Source organism: Macaca nemestrina, chromosome 14, assembly GCF_043159975.1.
Source record: "Macaca nemestrina isolate mMacNem1 chromosome 14, mMacNem.hap1, whole genome shotgun sequence".
NCBI lineage: Eukaryota > Metazoa > Chordata > Mammalia > Primates > Cercopithecidae > Macaca > Macaca nemestrina.
In genome coordinates this window covers 23,238,703-23,263,988 of record NC_092138.1, presented here as the reverse complement: position 1 = coordinate 23,263,988, position 25,286 = coordinate 23,238,703, and the positions used below count along the sequence as shown (strand labels likewise).

General features: G+C 40.5%; 1 protein-coding gene and 1 long non-coding RNA gene across 15 annotated transcripts in view; both read right to left on the bottom strand.

The window, feature by feature from the left end:
• Window positions 1–4,202: 4,202 nt before the first annotated feature.
• LOC105498684 (uncharacterized) lies at window positions 4,203–12,491 on the bottom strand. Its single transcript, XR_011612448.1, has 2 exons — window positions 6,604–12,491; window positions 4,203–5,401 (listed from the first exon to the last, which is right to left on the bottom strand). It is a non-coding gene; the product is annotated as an uncharacterized lncRNA (long non-coding RNA).
• A 451-nt stretch (window positions 12,492–12,942) lies between these two features.
• The window catches only part of LOC105498957 (transient receptor potential cation channel subfamily M member 6), a 183,204-nt gene continuing 170,860 nt past the window's right edge, over window positions 12,943–25,286 (bottom strand). For all 14 annotated transcript variants that reach the window (XM_071077660.1, XM_071077656.1, XM_071077659.1 and 11 more), the window contains 3 exons: window positions 21,444–21,495; window positions 17,048–17,154; window positions 12,943–13,538 (listed from right to left, as the gene is read on the bottom strand). In XM_071077660.1, coding sequence (XP_070933761.1) covers window positions 13,405–13,538; window positions 17,048–17,154; window positions 21,444–21,495 — 293 coding nt within the window. In that variant the 3' untranslated portion in view covers window positions 12,943–13,404. The remainder of the gene's footprint in view (window positions 13,539–17,047; window positions 17,155–21,443; window positions 21,496–25,286) is intronic.

Sequence of the window (25,286 nt, the reverse complement as noted above, 5' to 3'; positions counted from 1 at the left end):
TGAAGTCAGCATGGGAGCCCTTGAGCACTAATCCATTCTGCTCTCGGGACCATGAGTTCAAATCCTAGCTGGGGCTGGGAGGCTCAGGATGGAGGCTGGGGTGAGTGTCTTGATCACAGCGGGACCAGCAGGAGGTTACTATAACTGAGTGAGGCCAAACACAAGATGAGAAGGCACAGAAGCTTTCCGTGTCAGCGGACAGGGCAAGAGCTTGCTGGTACTGCCTTAACCTTATATGGCCTTCTTCCTCCCAAAGAATGCCAAATCTTCCCAGGTAGGCAAGTGGCCGCCAGCAGAGCCCTGGGCAGTTAAATCCTCCCTCACCCAGAGAACAGTGCAGAGTTTTTGGCTAATTCACCAAAGCCTATTGAAATATTTTCTCTGTGGACTCAAAAGTACATCAGTCAGAGATACACAATTTTATAATCTACTCATCATTTAGGAATTGCTTTGAGCAGGGTCAGGGGTCAGAGGCCTGAGGAAATTCTACTTCCCTGCTTAGAACTTTTAACATTTAGTTGTCTTTCCTTACTCTAAAAGTATATAGGGGCAAGGCCATTTTCTATCTTTTAAAATTATGCACACCTGCAGGCCTTTGTTTACTTGTTTGTTTGTTTTTGAGACAGAGTTTCTCTCTGTCAACCAGGCTAGAGTGCAGTGGTGTGATTTTGGCTCACTGCAGCCTCCGCTTCCCAAGCTTGACTGATTCTCGTGCCTCAGCCTCCCGAGTAGCTGGGATTACAGGCACGCGCCACCACAACCAGCTAATTTTTGTATTTTTAGTAGAGACGGGGTTTCACCATGTTGGCCAGGCTGGTCTCGAACTCCTTGACGTCAAGTGATCTGCCCACCTCGGCCTCCCAAAGTGTTGGGATTACAGGCGCGAGCCACCACATGTGGCTCTGCAGTCCTTTTTAAGTGGTTTTTTTTTTCTCAGCATGCTTCTCCTGAATGCCCAGGTTCAGACTCTCTGGTCCATTCAAAATCTAGCACTAATCCAGGCGGTTCATTCAGTCCAAGGGAAACCAAGCAAAGTCAAATATGTGACGCTCAAAATCTCAGAAAAGACAGGTCATATAAAAGATGCCAACAACCTTAAAAACTAGACTATGGCAGAAGAAGTGTTTGGTAGTTTATACTAGGGCCATGATTTTCATTGTTTTATGAGATTTCTTGAAGCAAGAATATGCACTTATGGGAAAGCTTTGTTGAGTCAGTAAGAGTGTTTCCTTTCTCCCTCTCACATCTCTCTTGAATTCACTGGATGGCCATAAAGGAAGAGATGTTGGTCAAATGAACCTGAGCACTATCTTTAAAATCTTGTATTTATTATGATGACCACATCATTCTCCCACTTTCAGCCTCTAATCTCTCCTCCATGAAGCAAACAAAACAGTCGTTCTGAAACATTTGATGCTCCAGTCAAAGCAAACCACTCCTTTTCCCCAGACATACCTTCTGCTCAAAATGTCCTTTTCCTATCTTCTTCCGCAATACCTTCTCCAGGAAGCCTCCGCATGCCCCAACCCCCAACCCCGGCTACACATACTACGTGCCCACAGAATAGCTTCTGATGTACCTTGTCTCTCTCTCTACATTTACCACCTTGTGCCAGAACAATTAATTTGGGGCTGTGTATCCCTCAGTGCACACATAGTTACAGCAACTTGTTGAGGAGGGGACAACCAGATTGAAAGGGTGGATGAGGGATATTTTTCTTGCTTGTACATGAAGCACATTGTTTTCACACAGGGTTTACATTATAGATCAACAAGATAGCAGTATTTTCAAAAATGCACGTGACAAAGATTGAGGAAACTTCCATCAGCCACATAAAAGTTAATAAGGAGATTAATGGTGAAATCAAATGCATTTGGAAGAGGTTGATGATATGAGCAACTAATGCTCTTCCCAAGAAACCTTAGAACCATCTCTGCTGGTTGTAATCATTCACCAAACTATAAGTTCCCATGGGCGGAGTCCACATCTTATTCACTGTTACACTTCTAAGGCCAAGCAGTTTGCACTCAGTGGACGATTCATAAATGTTTGCAGAAGTAATTAATTAGTAAATTGACCTAGAATTAATTATGCTTAAAACATTTGCTAACTTCTCTAACCTGCGTGACAAAACTTAACTCCTTATAATTACATAAAAGGCTTTTAACACATTTACCCATTCTTTCCACCTTCATCTTTTGCTATCTTCTCTACCTTATCCCAAGGTATGCCCTATGAACTAGCCACACAACTATTCACCATTCCCTAAACATCTCCCCCAGATGCTGTTTCCTCTACCAAGTAAACCGTTTATCATTCTTTGTTAAGCCCTCCCTTCCCACTCGAAAAAGAAAGTCTCTCCTTAGCTAAACTCCAATAGCATTTTGCAAATGCCTCCACTATAGCTTTTGGTGCAAGGAGATTATTTTTTGTCTGTCTTCTCATGAACCTATGAGTGTCCACCTTACTAATCAGGGCATAGTGCCTCGCAAATACTAGGCACGAAATTAATCTTAGTTAAATCATAAGTCAATAATTGAACAAATAAAAACCAAGCAGCCACCAGGGAGTTATGAAAAGATCACATGCTCTGTCTCAGCTATGTTCTGTCATCTGTGGTTCTTGGGGCTTAAAAAAAAAGGTAGATCATAAATGTTCTTTTCTTTTCTTTTCTTTTTTTTTTTTTGAGATGAAGTCTCACTCTTGTCCCCCAGGCTGGAGTGCAATGGTGCGATCTCGGCTCACTGCAACCTCCGCCTCCCAGGTTCAAGCGATTCTCCTCCTCAGCCTCCTGAATAGCTGGGATTACAGGTGTCTGCCACCATGCCGAGCTAATTTTTGTATCTTTAGTAGAGATGGGGTTTCACCATATTGGCCAGGCTGGTCTCGAACTCCTGACCCCAGGTGATCTGCTTGGCTCGGCCTCCCAAAAATGCCAGGATTACAGGCGTGAGCCACCTTACCCAGCAGATCATAAATGTTCACAATAGTACTCTAGAAATGTCTTCAATTTTAAAATTTGATGAATTGTAACATTTCATTATAAGATTTCAATTCCCCACCCATTGCCCTTCAAGAAATGATCCAAGCTTAAAAATCATTTTCAAGCTTATAAATACAACCTTTAAAGTTGGAGCGCTCTTTAAGGTCTTCTACTGTATGGAAAAGGTACATGATCATTAACTCTCTTTGGCAGGGTGTGATGGCTCACACCTGTAATCCTAGCACTTTGGGAGGCCGAGGCAGGCAGATCACCTGAGGTCAGGAGTTCGAGACCAGCCTGGCTAACATGGTAAAACCCCGTCTCTACTAAAAATACAAAAATTAGCTGGGTGTGGTGGTACATACCTGTGATCCCAACTACTTGGGAGGCTGAGGCAGGAGGATCACTTGAACTCAGGAAGCGGAGGTTGAAATGAGCTGAGATGACACCACTGTACTCCTGGGCAAGAGAGCAAGACTCCACCTCAAACCCCAAACAAACAAACAAAAAAACTCTCTTAATAAATAAAAAAAAATAAAATTTAGTCAATTACCATCTCTTACGTATATCCAAGCTTTCCACTTCCATATTAGGTCTTACCATGGTGAAAATTTACAGTGATCATGGCCATTCAGTATAGGAAATGAATAAACATTCTCCACAGGACCCTCATTTGTATGGTATATTAATAGGATCCTTATGTAAATTTCTGCTTTTACCTCACGGCCTATTTGCCTGCTAGCTGGTTGTATGCAATTTAGAAAGGAGGACAAGAAATGTTTGATTTCACATGATGTTGCTTAGAGGGATGGGGAGGCAGAGGGTACAGATAGGTGTCAAGCAGCAAGAAGACAGTTACAATGGGAATATTTTATAGCTGTCAAAAACCAACAGTACTCAATAAAGCCACTCTCGTTACAATTAGATTTTACTTCCTGGATCCAACAGATTTGGCCATTATAAGTGAATTATGAGAAAATAAAAGGGAATATGTCTCATGAGATTTTGAAGATGCCTAGTGCAAGAAGACATGGAGAGCTAGTAGAAAGGGTACCATGTTCCAACTAAGAAAAACTCTGTGTTAGGTACTTCTGAATAAAGAAAAAACCCACTTGGAAAAGCCATCCCCAAAAAAACTCCAACTTCCAGAGCCACACACAATTAAATGAAGAATTAAACCACAATAGGTAATCCTTAATTTTGCAGAGATTGCTAACTGTTCATTAAAATCATTTTTCTCTTTTTCTTGGACACACTGCTAGAAGGCATTTTTTGTGGGTGGGCATGGCCTTCTGATTGAGTTCTAGCCAGTGGTATGTGAACAAAAGGATGTGTACTACTTCTAGGGCTGGCCCCTAAAATTTCCCATGTGTGTTCCTCCATGTTCTTTTCCTCTTCAGGTGACTGGGCTGAGAAACCCCAGGGCCACCTTGAGATCCATCTGTTGAAGACGACAGAACCCTGTCAGCCTGGATCCCAGAAAGACTGTGTGGAGCAGAGAACCCAATGACTTGCCACTGCCCTGGACTTTTAAGTAGGCAAGAAATAACTATTCACTGTGTTAAGTCTTCACATTTCGGTGCCTATTTATTATGTTGCCTAGCCCACATCATAGAGAACCATTTCAATACTGACATTCTAATATCTATGTCATGAACTATTTAGTCTTTGAAAAAGAGAAGCAGTTCCAGCTTTACCAATCTTGGATTTGAGATAGCTTTGGTGATTTAAAAAATAACTTAATAATTCATAATTTGGAAATAAAATTATTCATAATATGACATTTTTCATAATTTCCCATCATGCCTATTTGTGTGCCAGACACTGTACCAAGTGCCTTATGTACATCATCCCTAATTCTAGAAATAATACTGCTTGTTAGACATTAAGTTACACAGATGAATTTGCTTTATAACGCTCTGTCGCAAGAAATGGCACACTACCTTATTTGTCTAAATCTAGATATAGGTCCCCTATGATAACAGAATTACTGTCTGTCAAATTTGGGTGAGGACAAAGGTAGTTCACAGGAGGCCTGGAAGATATGGGAGGGTTTCTCACCTTTAAGTCATCAGGCCTACGGTTCAGGGCCCCGTAGTTGATTCCCAGGCAAGTGACTCCATCTGCTCCATGATTGGCATGGACATTATTGCTTCCTATGACTTCTTAGGCTATAGCTATGGTCAGTCCTCCTGATATCTATGCACTAGCCTACACTTCTTACCAAAAACATCATCGTCTTCCCTATCTCCGTAAATGAATCTCTCTTCTCTTTCCCACAGGAAGGCACCTTCTGCCTCAGCAACTCCAATAACAGTTCCATTCCATTTCCAGAAGTCTCGGAGGGAGGTTGTCATACTGGAGCCTTGCCACCTCTGTGGTATGGCATTAACGTCCTGAGGCATGACCATCCACTACCTTGTTGGGATAGAAAACAGCAAGAAGGAATAACAATTCAGTATATTTACAGATTTTCCTGCCATGTTCAGATAACAGATTGAGGTTCAGAGAGGTGAAACGAGTTGCCTAAGGCCACAAACTACTCAGCGGCAGAGCTTCATTTCAAACCCAAATCCATCTGGCTCCAAGGCCTAGAGAATTTTCTATAATCCCAGTTTTTCCCTAGAAAAACTCAAGGTACCACAAGCCTAATAGGTTTTTTTTTTTTTTTAATGACAATGGAAAATAATTATAAATGATTTAAATAAAATGAAATATTTGAAATCCAAATCTTACAGGGTTTTTTCACTTGAAAAATCACCCAAATAGTTTACCTTTTATTTATACGCACACACACACACATACACACACACACACACACAGACGCACATACAAATAAGCAAAGAGAATTGGTAAAAATCATTAATTTGTAATATCATTCTGTAACTAGAGTTCTGAAATCACACATCTAATGAATTATCCTCATTAAAAGACATAGACAACTAAAATATCACTTGGCCCATCTTAATGACAGTCTTAAAAAGATCTCCAAGTTTAAAATTTAACTATATACATATCTGAATATTTTTCAGGAAAACTAAAATTTTAACACAAGAGAAAATTATTTGCTTTAACATACAAATGAGGCTATTATTAGACTAAATAAGGGTGACTTAGGAGGCCTGAGTTATAGTCTGTCTTCTAACAATAGTTATAGAAATTAACTTGGGGTAAAGCACAATTTCTTTGGATTTAATTTTTCTTATTTATCCTTTTAGCTCTCACATTTTCTAATTTTACATTTTTGGGAAAATTGGTATCTCTTAAAATCAGTGATGTTTATTGATCCACATTTGTAGCCAATAAGTGTAAAAAGAGGTAACATAAAGAGGGCATCAGAGAAAGAAAAAAGGAATAAAGAAGGGAGGAGAAAGAGACAAAAAAGAGAAAGAGTGAGAGAGAGGGAGAAAGGTGAGAGAGGGTGGGAAAAGAGAAAATAAATATTTTCTTATCACAGTCCATGTTTCTCAAGGCTGATATAAGAGTTGCTTGAAATTCTGTTGCATCCTTTGGAATCAGTCTGAAGTATTCCACTCCCACTGGCAGGCCCATTCTTCCAGAGAAGATGAGATGAAACAGGATGTCTTAGCCTGACACCAGTAAAAATTTGATTTATTTACCTCTCTTTGTTCTGATTCCATGCACTTCAGGCAACCTCTTGATTATAATCCAGCTTCCATGGCCTCCAGGGACACCGTATGATGGTCAGGCTGATAAAAGTGTTGTAACTTGCATAGGTTCTATTTCTCACTATAAATTGATACACTGCAGGTCACTAAATGCTTTCAAATGGTAAGTATTGTTGTGTTGACCAACAAATTGTCTAAGGAGTCAAAAAAAAGGAGGGGAGGGGCAGACATACAAATGGAGGCAGAAAAATTCACCAGCTGACAGTACCGGATTCAAAAGAACCCACCCATTCCCTCACGACACGCCAAGAGGGACTAGCTTTCCCGTGGACTCACGGGGTCCACAGATGGCCATTAACTGTGCAAGAAAGGTTTTCCTGACATGACAGGAGCAGAGAAGACATCGGGAAACATTCTATAGACTTCATTTTGTTTTTTCTCTTCTGATAGCCTAAGTTAGGTCCTGATTTTCAAATCTATCTTTCAAACCATCATAGGGATTCATGCTCTAGTACTTTTAAGTGTGCTGGCTAGCATTGCATAGAATTCTACGTCATCAATTTGATCTAGCTTCAAATCCCAGCTCTCCTTTTGGTAGCTGATTTAGTCAAGTTACTTAATTCATAAGCAGTATTTTAAAATATTTATAATGGGAATAATAGTCCTGGCCCATTAAGTCATTATTCAGATTAAATGAAATTATGTACAGTGCACATTTAACACAATGCCTAAGACATAATGACTGCTCAATACGTATTACAACCATTATAATGATCATGGCTGAGCAATGATGAATCGGCATATTGTAAACTCCTTATTTGTTTTAGAGATCCTTAAAGGCAGAAATGGATCTTATCTAATACTTTTAATCTTAGTGTCAGTGCATAACATGTGGTAATGCTCAAAAAATATTTCTTAAGTAGGATATACAGTGAACAGTTGCACAAAACTAAGGACCTAATCACAGATCACCACCACACCTTTCTTTCCACCCCACCTTCTAAGATATCCCCAGAAGCCCTTTCATGGTAGGCAAACATCCCATCCCATGAAGCCCAGCCTATATTTGTTTTCATCTGCAAGATACATGTGATCTTCCAGAACACACCACGCCCTACTTTCTCAGTAAAATAATTCACCAATCCTGCCACCATCCATGACACTCTCTAACCTCACCCATAGTAGACACACACATCTGATGATCGTTTCTCCTCCTCCTCTTCATCGTTTTTACCAGCACCTCTGCTCTCCAAGTCCTCATCGACAAAATGTCCAGGCTGACTAGGGAGTTCTAAAACATGGCAACATACCAAGGGTTTCTTTTGGTTACCAAAGCATCCTGAAGTCCTGTGACCTGCTGGGGGGTGACCATTAGGATACAGAAGAAAAGATTTATTCAAAGCCAAAGTGCAGTCACGAGACATCACTGGTGCTTTCCCCAAATCCCTCCAACCAAAGGCAATTGTTATGTCCACATTGGGAGAGCCATTAGCAAAAGAGTCTCTACCATAATATTTGGAAGAACTTTGTGACTAATTTAGCAGATGGAATTTTTTAAAATGACAATGAAAAAATGCACTATAAGATGAAAATCCTAAAGAAAGTCAGTTGCTAAAAGCAGATGCCGGTAAGTTATAGACCAGAATTTTCTTATTCCTAAACAACCCAATACTGACAAAATTTAAATCACCATTAAAATTAATTTTTTGTTTGTTTGTTTTTTGAGATGGAGTCTCACTTTGTCCCCCAGGCGGAGTGCAGTGGTGTGATCTCAGCTCACTGCAACCTCCGCCTCCCGGGTTCAAACAATTCTCCTGCCTCAGCCTCCCAAGTAGCTGGGATTACTGGTGCCCGCCACCACACCCAGCTAATTTTTGTATTTTTGGTAGAGACAGGGTTTCATCATTTTGGCCAGGATGGTCTCAGCCTCCTGACCTCCTGATCCGCCTGCCTCGGCCTCCCAAAGTGCTGGGATTACAGGCGTGTGCCACCGCGCCCAGCCAAATTTTTTTAAACCTTCAAGTTTTATACGTATCAAGATTCTGAACCTACTCTCTTTTCATGCCTCAAAATGCCACCAATGATGGTGCCAGCTTGGCGCTTTACTTTTTCTCCTAGAATGCTTTCTTTGGGCAAAGGATGGCAAAAGAAATTAGCTGAGTAAACCCAAATCCATCAAAAAGCAAAATAAATAAGACATACTGTGAAGTGGTGAGTTTTCTTATCTTGAACTATTTAATTAAGTTTTAAAACAAAAAGGCAGCAATGAGCTCTTTCCCCTTGGAAAGGGAGAAATAGCAGAAATCACTTGGGTTCATGCTGAAATAGGTCCACCGAGCATCCTCTGTAAATATTAAATCACTACCACATAATATCAAAAATGAAAACCTCTTATTATTTATTGAACTGAATTCCATGCTCACAAGAAGCCTTTTAAATGAGATTCTCAGAGAACTTCATAAATGGTCTCTCATTATCACTCACCTTCATTTGAAAAAGTATCTTCATCTCCATTTCAGCATTAGGGGTTAACAGAAAGGTTAAATGAATTATATAAAGTTATATTAAATGCTTGAGAACAAGAGACCAAGGTTTATTATCCCTTGAGAACTAAAAGTCTTTCTTTGAAAAATTAAGCAACTTATCTAATTATTTTTAGGAGGATGTTTCACAAAAATACAGTACTTTATGTCTACATCATGGTCTATAAAGAAAAGTCACAAAATAATAACCATGCTAAATGAAAAATCAGTGTGGTTTCCAGAATCCTTTCTGTTCTGTGTACCCACCCATGTGGCTAGAGATTCAAAATGCTATTTAAGTCTCATTTTCCTTCAGAAGCTAACCTCTGTGGAATAAAATGCTGTTAAGGGGGAAAAATCCTTTCTGTCATTTGACTTTAACTTATGATAAATTAGCTTCAACTAGTTTCTTAGAAAATTGCCCAAGAAATGACTACAGAAAATTAAATACCAAGACTTCAAAGAGGCAAACACACAGCCTTCAAATTCCGACCTCAGAGAATAATCCTCCCTTTCTCATGCTTTAGAGAGATGTGAGTAAAGAAATCATACTAGGGTATGGTAATGAACCATCTTTCAAATGACTTTTCTATCAATCTTCTTTTCAAAAGGTAATAAAGTGATGATTATTTCTAGGCAGTTTCTGGAAAGTTATCATCTCATTTCAATAGTCACCAGTGAAGGACCGCACTCTGGTATGCTCACCAACGGTGATAAGGGCAAGAACTGGGTGAGAATTCAATAGACAAGGTGTAGGTTGTTAAAAGCTATTTCCTAGAAAATTAAAACAGAGAAAGATCAAAAGAATTGTGTTGGGTCTTAAGGAATTGGTAATTACTTCCTTCTAGATTAAAAGTGCAAATCTGGTTTATTACCTAGTGAATGAAATCCACTATTATTTGAAGATTTTTTTCTTTCAACAAATATTGTTGAAAGCATATTATGTGCCTTCCTTTGTGCTCGATGTTGGTGACTAATTGAGAAGGACAATGAGAGACAACAAGGGAATCTGTGTCATGATTTCTAGAACCAGAGCAATAGATCTCATCTAAAACTACAGTAACAAACAACAACAACTCAAAAAAATTCTTTGGAAGCATTGACTAAATGGTTGCTGGGAATTCTTAGTCACCCGGTATTTGTTTTGCAAAACTGCGAAAATAATAACAGGGCAAAGAACACCCAAAATTATATCTGATTCCATTCCCCAGAGCTCTAAGAAGCTTTAAGATAGCACGGGGCAGGAGTCACTCCAGGACCATATGGCCTTGTGCAAAGAAAATCCTATGCACTGGGTGCCTTCAGGAGAGGTCTCTCTGGAACGTGGCTGCTTCTCTGGTTGCCAAAGTCAAATTCAGATCCCGTCTGTGATATGGCCTTTGTGCTGAGACAAGGATTATGCGGTCTGCTTTTCCTCAGTAGATCCTAAAACCAGCCCCAGCCATGGCTTCTTATTTGTCCTAATTCTCTTACCCAGTCCAAACCTACCGCCCACTGGCAGATAGGATATGAAACACATTTCTGAATTTGACATTTGGCCAGAAGTTAAATTTCTTTGCTTAGAAATCCAAACGTGGAACAAAACAAACAAACAAAAAGAAACATGAGACAGCTTTCTGAGGACAAAAACATGCCATGTGCACCACCACATCCTCATCACTAACGCAGTACAGAGAAGGCACTTAATATCTGTTGAATAAAATCGACTGACTGAATGAACACTCCACCCTTTTGTGGTCATGGAACACTCAAAGTCAAGACTGCTGCACTGGTATTTGCATTCATGTATTCCCACAGTGACTTTTGCTCAGCAATTCATCTTTTAAAAATGTTATTCTGTTGATTTTTCTTAAAACAAACAAAAGAAAAAGCACACCACAGAAATGTGAAATCCAAATGTATTTGCTTTCAAGTTCCATTCCAGGTAACAAATATTTGACCAATGAACTGATGTCTTTACTTTGGCCATTGGGCAAGCAAACTCTGCCTTTTTTCATAGTTCAGTGCAGCACTGAGGTGAGTACCAATTGTTCCTTTACTGATTTGTAGAATGAGATAAAGTTGTTAAGCCCCCAAAAAAGTATTAACATTTTATCCTCATTGCCAATCAATAAATCACCCAAATTTCCCACCTTCCACCAACCAAAAACCCAAGTAAAAGGGGTATAAAGTAACCCTTGTGGCCGGGCGCGGTGGCTCACGCCTGTAATCCCAGCACTTTGGGAGGCCGAGGCGGGCAGATCACAAGGTCAGGAGATCGAGACCACGGTGAAACCCCGTCTCTACTAAAAATACAAAAAATTAGCCGGGCGCGGTTGTGGGCGCCTGCAGTCCCAGCTACTCGGGAGGCTGAGGCAGGAGAATGGCGTGAACCCGGGAGGCGGAGCTTGCAGTGAGCCGAGATCGCGCCACTGCACTCCAGCCTGGGAGACAGAGCGAGACTCCGTCTCAAAAAATAAAATAAAATAAAAATAAAGTAACCCTTGTGGAACTCAAACTTACAAGAATCAGAGGCAATCATTGGCATACTAAATTCTTGATTTTCCACCCTCCTATTCAACATTTCCCCTGTACACCTAAGAATGTAGGAGTATAGATTTTTAAAGCAAGCTCAGTAGCAAGTCAGCTAATGTCAGGATTAAAGATAAAAATAAGTTGGAATTTTTCAAACCCAGGAGGTTTGCTGCCAGTGGACTGGGGCACCTTATAATAAGAAAGGGGATGCAATAGGATGCGGAGAGGACTCCCAGCCCGCAATCTCTCCTTATGTAAAAAGTTGGTACTTGTTCGAGGTAGGGCAACCAGGCCCAGCATACAAGAGGGATGACTGATCCCTCAAATACGCTACACAGTGTGGCTTCCAGGAGTCCTTCACCTTGGGCCTCATAAACCAATGACATGTTCTCAGCCGTATTTCAAAATATATATACATTCTTTACTCCAGGGGAATAGGGACTCTGCCCTGGAAGGAAGCAAACACCTGTGAAACATGTTTTCAGTCTGAAACCGTATCTTTCTTCATAGGACCTGACATAGAGTAATTTAACCTTCAATATTATATATACAACTTTGGAAAGAGGAGTGGTGTTTTACAGGCTGAGCTAGTCAACTCCTAACTAATTGTACCCCTGTGCTTAAAGGAAGGGAAACCCTTTTTTAGTAATTTCCAGTTCTTCATATACTTGTTCTCTTGTTTAAAAAAAAAAAATAGGCCAGGTGCAGTGGCTCACGCCTGTAATCCCAGCACTTTGGGAAGCCAAGGCAGGCAGATTACCTAAGGTCAGGAGTTTGAGACCAGCCTGGCTAACGTGGTGAAACCCCGCCTCTACTAGAAATACAAAATTAGCCAGGCATGGTGGTGCATGCTACTCGGTGGTCCCAGCTACTCGGGAGGCTGAGGCACAAGAATCACTTAAGCCTGGGAGGCAGAGGTTGAAGTGAGCCGAGATCGCACCATTGCACTCTAGCCTGGGCCAAAAGAGTAAAACTCCATCTCAAAAAAAAAAAAAAAAAAAAAAAAAAAAAATATATATATATATATATATATATAAACAATGTATACCCCATGTATACTGTATATATTATATATGGAAGGGTATTTGTTTTAAATTTCCCTTTCTTTTACAGAAACCTGAAATATCCAGGCATTATATGATTCACTGACAATATCTGAAACCCATCTAGATTTCGCCAGTATACTTGGTAGTCTGTGCAGGAATGTGCTCCAATCTGTGCAAATCCACCCTCATTCCACTGTTTTTCCTATCATTGCTATTCCAAGTCCTATGCCGTGGAAAAGACAGAGGAGGAAATCACATAACTTTTTATGAACATATATATAGATATAAATACAATCTGTGGGTGAGGTGACAAACAGTAGTAGGGGGTCCGGTCTGCATACATAGTAAGAAAATAAAATAAATGTATCTCCCCCTCACCCCATCCTTTAATGTGCAGGATTCTGCTCCAAGGTTCCAAGAGACCAGCTAAAGCAATGAGGTATACAAGAAAAATATTCCCAGCTGACTCATCCAAGCGTCTTCGTGTGGAACTTGAGGATGGAGCTGCAAAGTGCCCTGGACAGAGGTCAGTGTCTAGGAGAACCCATTGATCATATACCAATGAGGCCTTTGGACAGAAGGAGATGTGAGGCTCAGAAGGCGTGTTCCAAGGACATGCTGATGTAATCAATGTCACATCAATCAATCTATGTTATCACAGAGTTCCTGGCAGGCAGGGCAAGCACTGGGATCTTCTTGCTCCTCCCTTTTTATAGTTGCATATCATCTTCTGGGGAATTTCTACCCCTCTCCCTTGCTGGAGGCTCCTCAGCTGATTCTATTTTTATCTCAAGTCCAAAGGTGGAATTTATCCTTTCAGGGGAATAGTCATTTCTTTTTAAATCTGCAAGGAGGACAAGTAAAAAGGTTATAGTGGATCCCCAAGAACCTACTGCTCATGAAGACAAATGGGACTTTAGACTGCCAAGTGTTCAGAGAGATCTCCTCTTCCTCAGACCATAGATATGTGGAACTCAAACCCTCGACCATGTCTAAATTAAGCCTCCTTTCCCACCCCAATATCCCCTCTCCCTTCCCTATGCTGTTTGGGCGCTGTTTATGGGGGCAGGGAAGAAAGACTTGGTTGCTTGCTTCAATACACAGTGCCCTATAAGGCATAATCTGGCCAGAGTTAAGTGAGACCAAATGGGAAATGGGGCATTTTACTGTTGAATGACAGGCAGAGGCAGAGAGGTCGGCCAAGAAGGCTGACTCCTCATCTCAGTGGTCAGCTTTCTGTGACAAAACCTGCACCTCAGGTTTGGTACAGCCAGTAAAAGTTCTATCCAGTTATCAGATCCTATGCTTCCTAAGCCCTCCTTCCATTTGAAAAGAAAAAAGTTAAAAGAAAATATTAAGAGGCATAACCTTTGTAAGATAGGTATGGAGGAAAATGGGGTTAAAATGTTTGTGACCTTTTTGTGCTATACTGATTGTATTTGCTAGCCTAGAGCATGTATTTCTTATAGTATTTTTAATGCTAAATGAGGATTATGTGGACATAAAACTAATACATATTATATATTAATAATAAAACAATCAACATTTATTGAACATGTATGTTGATATGGTTTGGCTGTGTCCCCTCCCCAAATTTCGTCTTGACTTGTAACTCCCACAATTCCCACGTCATGGGGGGAATCCAGTGGGAGGTGACTGAATTATGGGGATGGATATTTCCTGCACTCTTTTCGTGATAGTGAATGAGTCTCACAAGATCTGATAGTTTTAAAAACGAGAGGTTCCCTACACAAGCTCTCTTTGCCTGCTGCCATCCATGTGAGAAGTGACTTGTTCCTCCTTGTCTTCTGCCATGATTGTGAGGCCTCCCAGCCATGTGAAACTGTAAGCTCATTAAACCTCTTTCTCTTATAAATTGCCCAGTCTCAGGTATTTTCTTTATCAACAGCATAAAAACAGACTAATACGTATACTACATAATTCAATCTTCACACAAACTTTATGAAACAGGTGCTATTATGCCTGTTTTACAGATGAGGAAACTGAAGCCCAAGGTCATATAGCTGGTAAAAAGCAGAACTGAAATGTGAGTTCAGTCTCTCTGACTACAGAGCCTATGCCCTTTATACTATCCTAAACTGCCTCTCATATAAAAAAAAAAAAATGAAGGGAAATGTAATCAAACAAAAATGAAAAATTACCTCTAATCCTATTTTCCAGACAAAACTCTTTTTTTATTTAGATTACCAAATGTCTGAATAAACAAGGATATTTCTTATTTCCACTTAAATGTCGGTCAAAAACTAAGGTTTTGAAAGAAAAGATGAATTAGGACTAGAGATGGTGGAATTGCTGAATTACTCAAAACCTACCAGTCTATCACGCCTGTAATCCCAGCACTTTGGGAGGCCGAGGCAGGTGGATAACCTGATGTCAAGAGTTCGAGACAAGCCTGGCCAACATGGTGAAACCCCATCTCTACTAAAAATACAAAAATTAACTGGGCGTGGCGACAGGCACCTGTAATCCCAGCTACTCGGAAGGCTGAGGCAGGAGAATCACTTGAACCCGGGAGGCGGAGGTTGCAGTGAGCCAAGATTGCCCCACTATACTCCAGCGTGGGCGACAAGAGCAAAACTCTGTTTCAAACAAACAAACAAACAAAACACCTACCAGTGTAATGCAAAAAAAATTATCTCAAGCTTAATCCTACAGGACTACTAACTGAGCTCAAGGATTGGAAGCAGTGAGTTCTGTCTCAAGTCTCCCTGTGTCCTGGCTCCTTAGATGTAGTCCTACATCTCCTTAGATGTAGAATGCAGGCTACCCTTCAGACCTGGGAAAAGGACAGTACTGGAGGATGCTGAGTGAATGAGCCGGACTCCAGCCTGCCATCAAGGAATGACTCTGATCGTTGTCAGCTCCTGCCTTCCAGAGGGCCCTTACCTAGAGGTCCTGATGACTCTCAGTCCATTCCCAGCCCCTTCCTGAGCTCCTTTTGACCAGAGAAGCCAGTGGGCAGCTCGGTTGTGCACAATCTCTTTGCCACGTCAGGTATGTGATTTGTGAGAGTGAGTCCTGGCCAGTTGTGAGAGTTATGGCCCTCCCCTCTCTGACTGCTGCATTTTGATCTCCCCATTGCTGACTGACCACTATATTCCCAGTGGAACTGGAAGCCTGCTCCAGCTCTGTCTCTCTATGCCTTCACCACAGAAGCTCCCCCTACCTCTAACTCTAACAAGATTAGAAATCACCCTTGTGGCCGGGCACAGTGGCTCATACCTGTAATCCCAGCACTTTGGGGGAGGCTGAGGTGAGCGAATCACGAGGTCAGGAGTTTGAGACCATCCTGGCCAACATGGTGAAACCCCATCTCTACTAAAAATACAAAAAATTAGCTGGGCGTGGTGATGAGCGCCTGTAGTCCCAGCGACTCAGGAAGCTGAGGCAGGAGAATCGCTTGAACCCAGGAGGCGGAGGTTGCAGTGAGCCGAGACTGCGACACTGCACTCCAGCCTGGGCGACATAGTGAGACTCCGTCTCAAAAAAAAAAAAAAATCACCTTTGTTTGTTGTAAATTTACACCTGTCCCATCCCAGGTTACGATGGATGGCGCTCTTTCACTGACTTCAAATTCAGGGTATGATCATTTATTATAAGGTAAGAAGAGCTAATCGCTTAAGATATATGAAATTCCACTGTAAGGACAAGTTTGGTGTGAGCAAAAGTAGTAGGCAAGCTGAGGTACACATGATGCTTCCCTTCTGGGACAAAAGAAAGGAATGCAACAGGGCTGGGACTGCCCATTTGGAGGGCACAGGCCTCCAGCTGCTTGCTTTTATAGTAGGAATTTTTAAGTATGTCATGTTATCAAATCAGATTTTTAAAAATACATGTTGCAATGTGTGTTTAAAGTAGCAGATTTTTACAGTAAAAAGCACTACTTTGATTGAAGGTGTCATTTCCCTCCATACCACACCCTCCCAAGTACCCAGTGGGTAAATTAGAATAGAATAGAAATAGAAAAGCTGTGGACAACACCCTGAGGCCATCGGCAGCTGGCAGGACCCAAAGTGGGGGGTGGGGAGGGCAAAGACCTGCCTCGGTCAGATTTCATCCCATTTAAAGTCAGTGGAACTTTTCCTTTGGAGTGACTGTGACAACTATTGGGCCCCATGTTGTTTTATCACATTTTGGCAGAACCCAAAGTAAATCCCTGTCCTTTTAATCCCTTTAGAGACTTGAAAATTTTGCAGTCAGAAAGTCAGGCCCTGCGAATGACTGTGAATGAGATAAAAATGTGATTACAATTCTCTACTTTATCCCAGGTTACAAAGGATGTTGTTCTATGAGAGATTTACTTAGAGAAAAACAGAACTGTTAGTGGCATACCCGGGAGTTTGAGCTTCCGGCAGCAGGAGTTACAATTATGTTTTGCAATGAAGTTTCTAATTGCATCTTCCCCCAAATTGGCCGGTCCAAACACCATTCCTCTTGATCTAGAGGAAATATCAGAATATCAATTAGATCACAGCTAAGAAAAAGGAGCTCAACTAGGATTCTCTGAGATACCGAACAGTATCCCATAGTAACCCAGTAAACTTGAAGGAGCCAACAAAGAACAGAGCACTTTGGGGAAACAACAATGTTAGGTTTGCAAATTTAAAATTCAAATGCACTTAAATCTTTGTTCCCAACTCCAAGACCTACTGTGAAACGCATTTCAACGCTAATCTGATAGAAGAGTGAATTTTCTATGTACCACATTAAAACAAAATACAGTGAAATCCTTTTTAATGCATATGGGGTGAAAGAGTGGCATTCATTACCAAATGTTCTACTAGAATACCCCAAAGGTAAGATATAAAGTAAAATACATTTGCTTTTGGGACACGCCTTCTAAAACGATGCATAGACATTGCTTCCAACCCAAATACTTTTCTGAAAATAACCATCCTCAAAAACAAATACCCGACTAAACCCTAGATCCGTACTCATGGCTCTTTCAAAGCCACTTGCTCTCCGGCAAACTGCTCTAGCTGGGCTTTTTGTGGAAAGACAAGACTATGACACAATGTGTTGGTGGAAGTAAAGTACATATGCTCGATGTAGGTGACAGAGTTACAAATAGAATCAGTATATATAAGGCACCTTTTGAATACTCTATAATCATAACAAATCCCCAGCAGATTCTAAGATCAGTGTTCATCCGTTATCATATCAAAGGCGACCATCATTCTTTGGATGTTGACACAGCACACCACAGAGCAGAGCACACCAGAAACATTTCCCAAGAAACTTTATGAAAGCTAATATTTTATTTTAATGACATGCAGAGTGGAAACAGCACATTTTAAAATCTGAACTCAATTACCGCTCTTAAATACCACGTCTTAAGAAAAAAGAAAAGCAAACTATCACAAAAGGAAACAATAAACTTCGCTTCTAAGGAATGCGGTTTTTCAAAAGGGACGTGGTGTAAAAATGGACTTTTTTCCATCCAAGGATTGAAACATTTATCTCAATTTCCACTTCCTTTTGGCAGAATAACAGTAGCTGCTCTGAAGATGTGCCAAGCTCAGAATGAGGGCTGATGTCAATTTGATCTCAGATCGCCTCTTTGCTCCGAGGCGAGTAGGTGGAGGAAATCTCTCGGGAAGACCAAGTGAACAGACACCCAGGATTAACTTTCCTGGCCACTCAATCGCTCTTACAGAGCACAGCTCTGGTGGTATTTACCCGGCTGCATAAGCTGCCTCTTGTTAACTATTCCTCTCTCTCTGTCCATCTGGTAAGGTACCACTTCAATAAGGTGAAACTGAAGGTGGCCAAAAAGTCAAAGCACTCAGCATTTAGACCGGGATTCTACGATGCCAATAAAGTGAAACAGTGTTATTTTAGTCGTTTACATTGAAGAATGCCTTTTCATAGTCTCTCCAACATGACCCTGTTAGAATATTTCATTCATTTGCTTTCAATACCTGCCATTTCTTTCTCCCAGTAACACACAAAAATCCCCAACTTAGAGATGCAACGCTAAATCTCAGATAAAAGCTGTAAGTTACATGATTTCCCTCTATGAGCTCTGGGAAAGTTAAGACAAAAGAATCAAAATTACTACAAAATGCATATAGCAGGAGTTCGACCACTCCCAGTGCAGGGGAGAATGAAGGGGAGTCGTAGGGAAATTCATTTGCATCTACCCGCTACAGCACGCCTAGAGCCTTGCAGTCTTAGATAACCAGGTTTTAAAAAAAATACAAGTAGCTGTTTTCCAGATTTTTCACAACACAGGAAAAGCAGGTGGTAGCTTGGTTCCACATGCGAGGAAACGCTAATTAGTGCCATCTATACATAGATTTACTAAAGAACATCTCATCATCATTTCATACTTGTCAAATGCCCAAAACTATCAAAGCAGCAAGCTAAAAAACTGTAATCCCAAATGACCAATAACCAAGGCAGAAGGTTAGGGAAAGTTAAGAGACAATAAGCACTTGAAACGATATGAGAATTTCCACCACAAGAATATCTTCTCTTTTGGTAGAGGGTTGTCCTTTCATTGACCCCTTCTCCTCATAGGAAAGTTACCATCTTCACTGAGCCTAAGTTTTCTCATTTGTGAACTGGGATTGAAAATGCTTCCTTTCATTGTTGTTGCAAAAGTTAAAATAAATAACGTGTGAAAGCACTTGCTTAAATCAGTGCTTCCCAAACTTTAATTCACACCGGATCACCTGAGGATCTTGTGGAAGTTCATATTTTGATTCAGTATGTCTGGGCAGGGTCCTGAGATACTGCATGTCTAACCCTCTTCCCGATGATGCTGACCTTGTTGGTCCACGTCCCGTGCTTCGTGTAGCAAGTGCTTCAGACACGTAAGGCATTCGAAATGTGAGCCCCATGGAACTAATCGGACATAATTCCTCATGAGCATGAGAAAATAGTAGTTCTTGTTATCTTGACCATGAAGGCCAACTGCATCCAAAATTGGGTCACCCCACAAAACCAGGCAGGCCACAACGAAGCCGTCCTATCAGTTTCCAGAGTTACTATCCTTAAGTCATAAAAAAATAAAGTTGCCAGAAGACAGAGTTTCTCAACCCTCGTTGCCCGTGGAATCACATGAGGAACTTAAAAAAAATACAGACATCAGAGCCCTATCTTCAGAGATTCTAATTTGATGCCAATCCTTGGCAATTTTTTTTAAGTTCCCCAGGTGACTTTAATAGAAATTGAGGCCCACTGGCCTATAGCATGCAATTAAATACCTACCTGTCAAGGGGGATAATATAATCTTAGAATTCTAAATGATAGCATATTCAGGTCATATTAAGTGACATATGCCAAGGTCAAAATTTAATAAATGATAGATGGGATATACATAAACTTCGTTCATTATATATGCAAAAAATTTCCACTGCAAAATTATAAAGTACTTTTAGTATAAGATTCCTACTACTAACCCTTAGGCATACAGGGCTACTGAAGAAATAATATTCTTAGCTAAAACACTTTAGCAGAGCTTAAGTGAAAAATAATAAAGTCTTTACGTACCTAAGCGTGGTAACATGGATGCCACAGTCAAATAAATATCATAGGAATTAGATGTGTATGTTCAATACGGATCACCTTTATTTTCTCTAGTTCACCTAGTCCAATTAAATATCTAATACACTTTTAGATGGGCCTCTTTGCATAGAAGCCTACATATTTAGATTAAATCACTCAGTAAAATAACAGAGCACTAAAGCAGTGAATATTTATGAGTTCTTGGGGAGGGAAAGTAAAAATTTCAGATTTTATTGATTGCCCACTTATGTAGTTATATACATATAACTACTACCCAGGGGCCAAGTGTACACAATTATGACAACTAAGAAGAAAAAATGTATGCTGGCAGTTCTCAAGAGTGGTCTCTGGACCAGCAGCATCATAATTCCCTGGGAACTTGTAAGAAATGCAGATTATTTGGCCCTACCCCAAACCTACTGAAGCAGAAACTCTGGGAGTGGGGCCCAGCAATCTGTGTTTTCACAGGCTCTCCTGGTGACTGTGATGTAAACTCTTATTTGAGAACCATTGTTGCCTGCCATATTGATCAGTGTTTAACCCTCACCATCACTTCTTTCTACCCCACCTTTAATACAAGAATACAACCTGAGATCCTTTACTGCCAAGTCTTCCCAAAAGCCTGCTTCTGGGATAAAATTCCATGGGAATTCAAGGGACAGGTTGAGTCATCTCTCTATAGAATTTAAAATTCAGATCTTAATTAAGTCAGATTATCTGATGGTTCATATTTAAACTCCATTGTTTTGTCCTCTCGTAAGATTTGCTGTTACTAAATAGCACACTTTATGCCCTCAGCTTTCATTTTATAAGCATATGATGGAAGATGCTGCCCATGATAAGATGCAATGACTCCATTGTGAAGACAACAAAGGAAACTGTGCTTCGGCTATGACATTGTTCTCACATCAAACCCGCAGAAGCTAAACTTACACATTGGAAACCCAGCCGAATTTGCATTAGTCCTTATAATTTCCATTTATGTGTACAAATCTAACTGCAGATTTAATATCATTTTACATATTTCTGTATTTTCTTTTTACCCCCATTTCCTAACCTATGCTTTTTTATAATCATATTGTTTTTGGTCTATATACATAAGCTACCTAAAAACCTTTCTAGAATCTAGGCAGGGAACATATATGTTTGTAAATTATTTTTAAAACCATTTACTATGTGTTAAATGCAATTTTCTAAATGATAACACATAACTTACTGTTTGACTTCAGGTTTTATAACAGATGGATCTGTCAAATTTTCTCCAACACCTCAAAAGAAGAAACAAAATTCATTTAGCAAATGGAGATTTCATTTTCTTAGAAATTCAAGAAAATAATAATTAAATTCTAATTTCTTAATTTAAAACTCACAGTCACTCTGTAGTAAATCAAACATCATGAGCCCATACTTCACCACTAAGCAATACTGGCATGTAAGAAATTTGGGGCCGGGCGCAGTGGCTCACGCCTGTAATCCCAGCACTTTGGGAGGCCGAGGTAGGCGGATCACAAGGTCAGGAGATCGAGACCACGGTGAAACCCCGTCTCTACTAAAAATACAAAAAATTAGCCGGGCGCGGTTGTGGGCGCCTGTAGTCCCAGCTACTCGGGAGGCTGAGGCAGGAGAATGGCGTGAACCCGGGAGGCGGAGCTTGCAGTGAGCCGAGATCGCGCCACTGCACTCCAGCCTGGGCGACAGAGCGAGACTCCGTCTCAAAAAAAAAAAAAAAAAAAAGAAATTTGGCTGGGCACGGTGGCTCACACCTGTAATCCCAGCTCTTTGGGAGGTGGAGGCAGGCAGATGACCTGAGATTAAGAGTTCAAGACCAGCCTGGCCAACATGGTGAAACCCCATCTCTACTAAAAGTACAAAAATTAGCCAGGTTTGGTGGCGCTTGCCTGTAATCTCAGCTACTTGGGAGGCTGAGACAGAAGAATGATTTGAACCAGAGAGGCAGAGGTTGCAGTGAGTTGAGATCACGCCACTGCACTCAAGCCTGGGCAGCAGAGCTTAACTCCACCTCAAAGAAAAAAAAAAAAAGCATGTAAAAAAAATCTGTACTTGTACCCCCTAAACATATAACGATATATAAAAACTAAATATAAAAAAATTAAATATTTTAATTCTCAAAAAAATCATGTAAATTAAATGCACTATAAAAATTGTTCAGAAATGTTTGAAAATTTTAGTTAATGCGCTGTTTCCCACAAACCCTCTGTTATAATAAACTTCTAGGCCGTAAATGATTGTTTTAGTGGTGTGTTCACAGTTACTGATAGGGGCATCTGTCATTCATTTACCACTTGCATATATCAGATATTCTAATTTTATTTTCTCTAATTCTCAGCAATTATAAAAGAAAAGTGTTATCCTCATAGCCTCATTTTACATTTTATCCTCATTTACATCAATGAGTACACCGATGTCCAAACCAATTATGTCATCTGTCAGAGGTTGCACAGTCCATACATGGTCATAACAGGATTAACACTGAGCCAAAGTTTGTGTTCCTAACACTGGTCTATGGTCTCCTTGGATGGATTCCATCAGTGCTCAGCAAGGTGCATGGTGCTGCGTGGTTTTGCAGGTACAACCTCTGCTCCATCAAAGAGACACACACTTACACTTTTTTTTTTTTTTTTTTGAGATGGAGTTTCGCTCTTGTTGCCCAGGCTGGAGTGCAGTGGCACGATCTCGGCTCACCACAACCTCCGCCTCCGGGGTTCAAGCAATTCTCCTGCCTCAGCCTCCTGAGTAGCTGGACTACAGGCATGTGCCACCATGCCCAGCTAATTTTGTATTTTTAGTAGAGACAGGGCTTCTCCATGTTGGTCAAACTGGTCTTGATCTCCCGACCTTAGATGATCTGCCCACCTTGACCTTCCAAAGTGCTGGGATTACAAGCCTGAGCCACCACGCCTGGTCACATACTTATACTTTTATTCTACTCATAAACAGTAGAATAGAAACCGCTAAATTATTGATCTCGGTGATGATTACAACTGTGTATTCAGTTGTGAAAATTCTTTGAGATGTATGCTTATGCTATGTGAATTTTCTAAATGTATATAAGTCTTCAATAAAATTTACCTTTGAAAAAAAGATGACACTAAAGCCTAAAAAGGTAACATAGGTGCAATGTAAAGTTAAAATTTATCAAAACAGGAATCAGCACCTAAAGTGAATATCTTATAAAATACTAGTGGTGAGGAGGCTGATTTCCACTGGTGGAAATGTTCCAAGCCAGCCAGTAAGATTTGGGCACAATCCAGTGATTTCTGAGATCATTCTCTAATCAGCCCTGCTTCTCTTTGCTTGAAAGCAACTAATCTTGTGGGAAGATTATTTTAACATTATATAAAATTTGTAAATTTTAGTGTATTTCTACTTGTTGAGAAAACTCATGTTTTCTAGCCAGTATGTTTTAAAAAGATTTTTGCTATTGTCTGTATGTTTTACAATATACTAAACCTTTCATAAGAAAATGTAATCCTTATAGACTTTTACCGTATGAAACTGACTTCCTTAGAAAAATAACCTAGAGCTTGAAATTGGGTGACCTGGATAGCTCCCTTAATCTCTCTGAACCTCAGTTTTGTCATCTGAAATTGTGAATAATAATGGGCCTTATCTTACAGGGTTACTGAGAGGATTAAATGAACTACTGGACACAAACTGTTTAGCAAAGTGTCTGCCCCTAGGAAGCTGAAAAAATGTTCACTGTTACTTGTATTATTTTTCTCCTATCAAGAACTTCTTGTGAAGTGAAATTTTATTTCCTTACCACTAGTAAAATCACGTTTCTGATTGATTATCTCATTTCCCTAAAGTACTATGTTCCCAGAGGAACAGAACTCCTTATAAGAATGAGGGTAAAGAGTATCCACAAACCTTTAAACCCCTAAACCCAATCTGACAGTCCAAAGATTAATATATACATAGTTTGGGGCACACAAATGGCAGAAGGACCTTTCAATGTGTGAAAATAGAGAATAGACCAATAGAGAATAGGCCAGGCACGGTGGCTCACACCTGTAATCCCAGCACTTGGGGAGGCAGAGGCAGGCAGATCTCTTGAGCCCAGGAGTTTGAGACTGGCCTGGCCAACATAGTGAAACCCCATCACTACACATACAAAAATTGGCCAGGTGTGGCAGCACACGCCTGTGGTCCCAGCTACTCGCGAAGCTGAGGTGGAGTATTGTTTGAGCCCAGGAAGGCTGAGGCTGCAGTGAGCCATGATTGTCCGACTGCACTCCAGCCAGCCTTGGCTACGCAGGGAGACCTTGTCCCCCCGCAAAAAAAAAAAAAAAAAAAAGAAAGAAAGAAAAAAGAAAAGAAAAGAAGGTAAGGGAAAAGAAGGGAAGAGAAGAGAAGAGAAAAAAGAAAAGAGAAGGAAAAAGAAAAGAAATGAAAAGAAAAGAGAAAAGAGCAGCCCCAAATACCAATCTGACTTCAAGAGAGTAAATGCTCATGTCAGGTAATATGCGGCATGCCTTTATGAGGAACTCAGAGATTGACATTCTGATCCCAACCACCTTTGAGTACATCAATGAACTTGTACATTGGTGGAAAGGAGCTACCTTTTTTGTAGTAGCAGAATTTATGATGATGACGACGTGGATGCCAATGCTGCCGTTCTGGAAACTGCTTTGTTGAATAGAAAATTAATAACTCTAAAACAATCTTAATATCTCCAAATTAATGTTGAAAAATACAGTGAGCTAAAAAATGCTATAAACCACTGGAATTTGAAATATAATTGTTTTCAATTTCTGTTGCTGGGAACTAAATGTTGGATTTTAATGATGATGATTCAGGCCCTCACATGTAGGATTTTTTAAGTGGAGAGAGATCAAAAAACTTCAGCATAATTACAAGTGATTGGAAATTGGTCAAGTCTCTCCTTAGAGTACAGTTTCTGGCCTGGTGTGGCAGCTTCTGGGGTTAGTTATTGGTACTCCCTTGGAAGAAAGCAAAGAGGAGAAGAAAAGAAACTGAAAGAATAAACTCCTCAAGTGTTTGACACTCCTTCTCTCTGAAAGCGGTAGGGAACCAC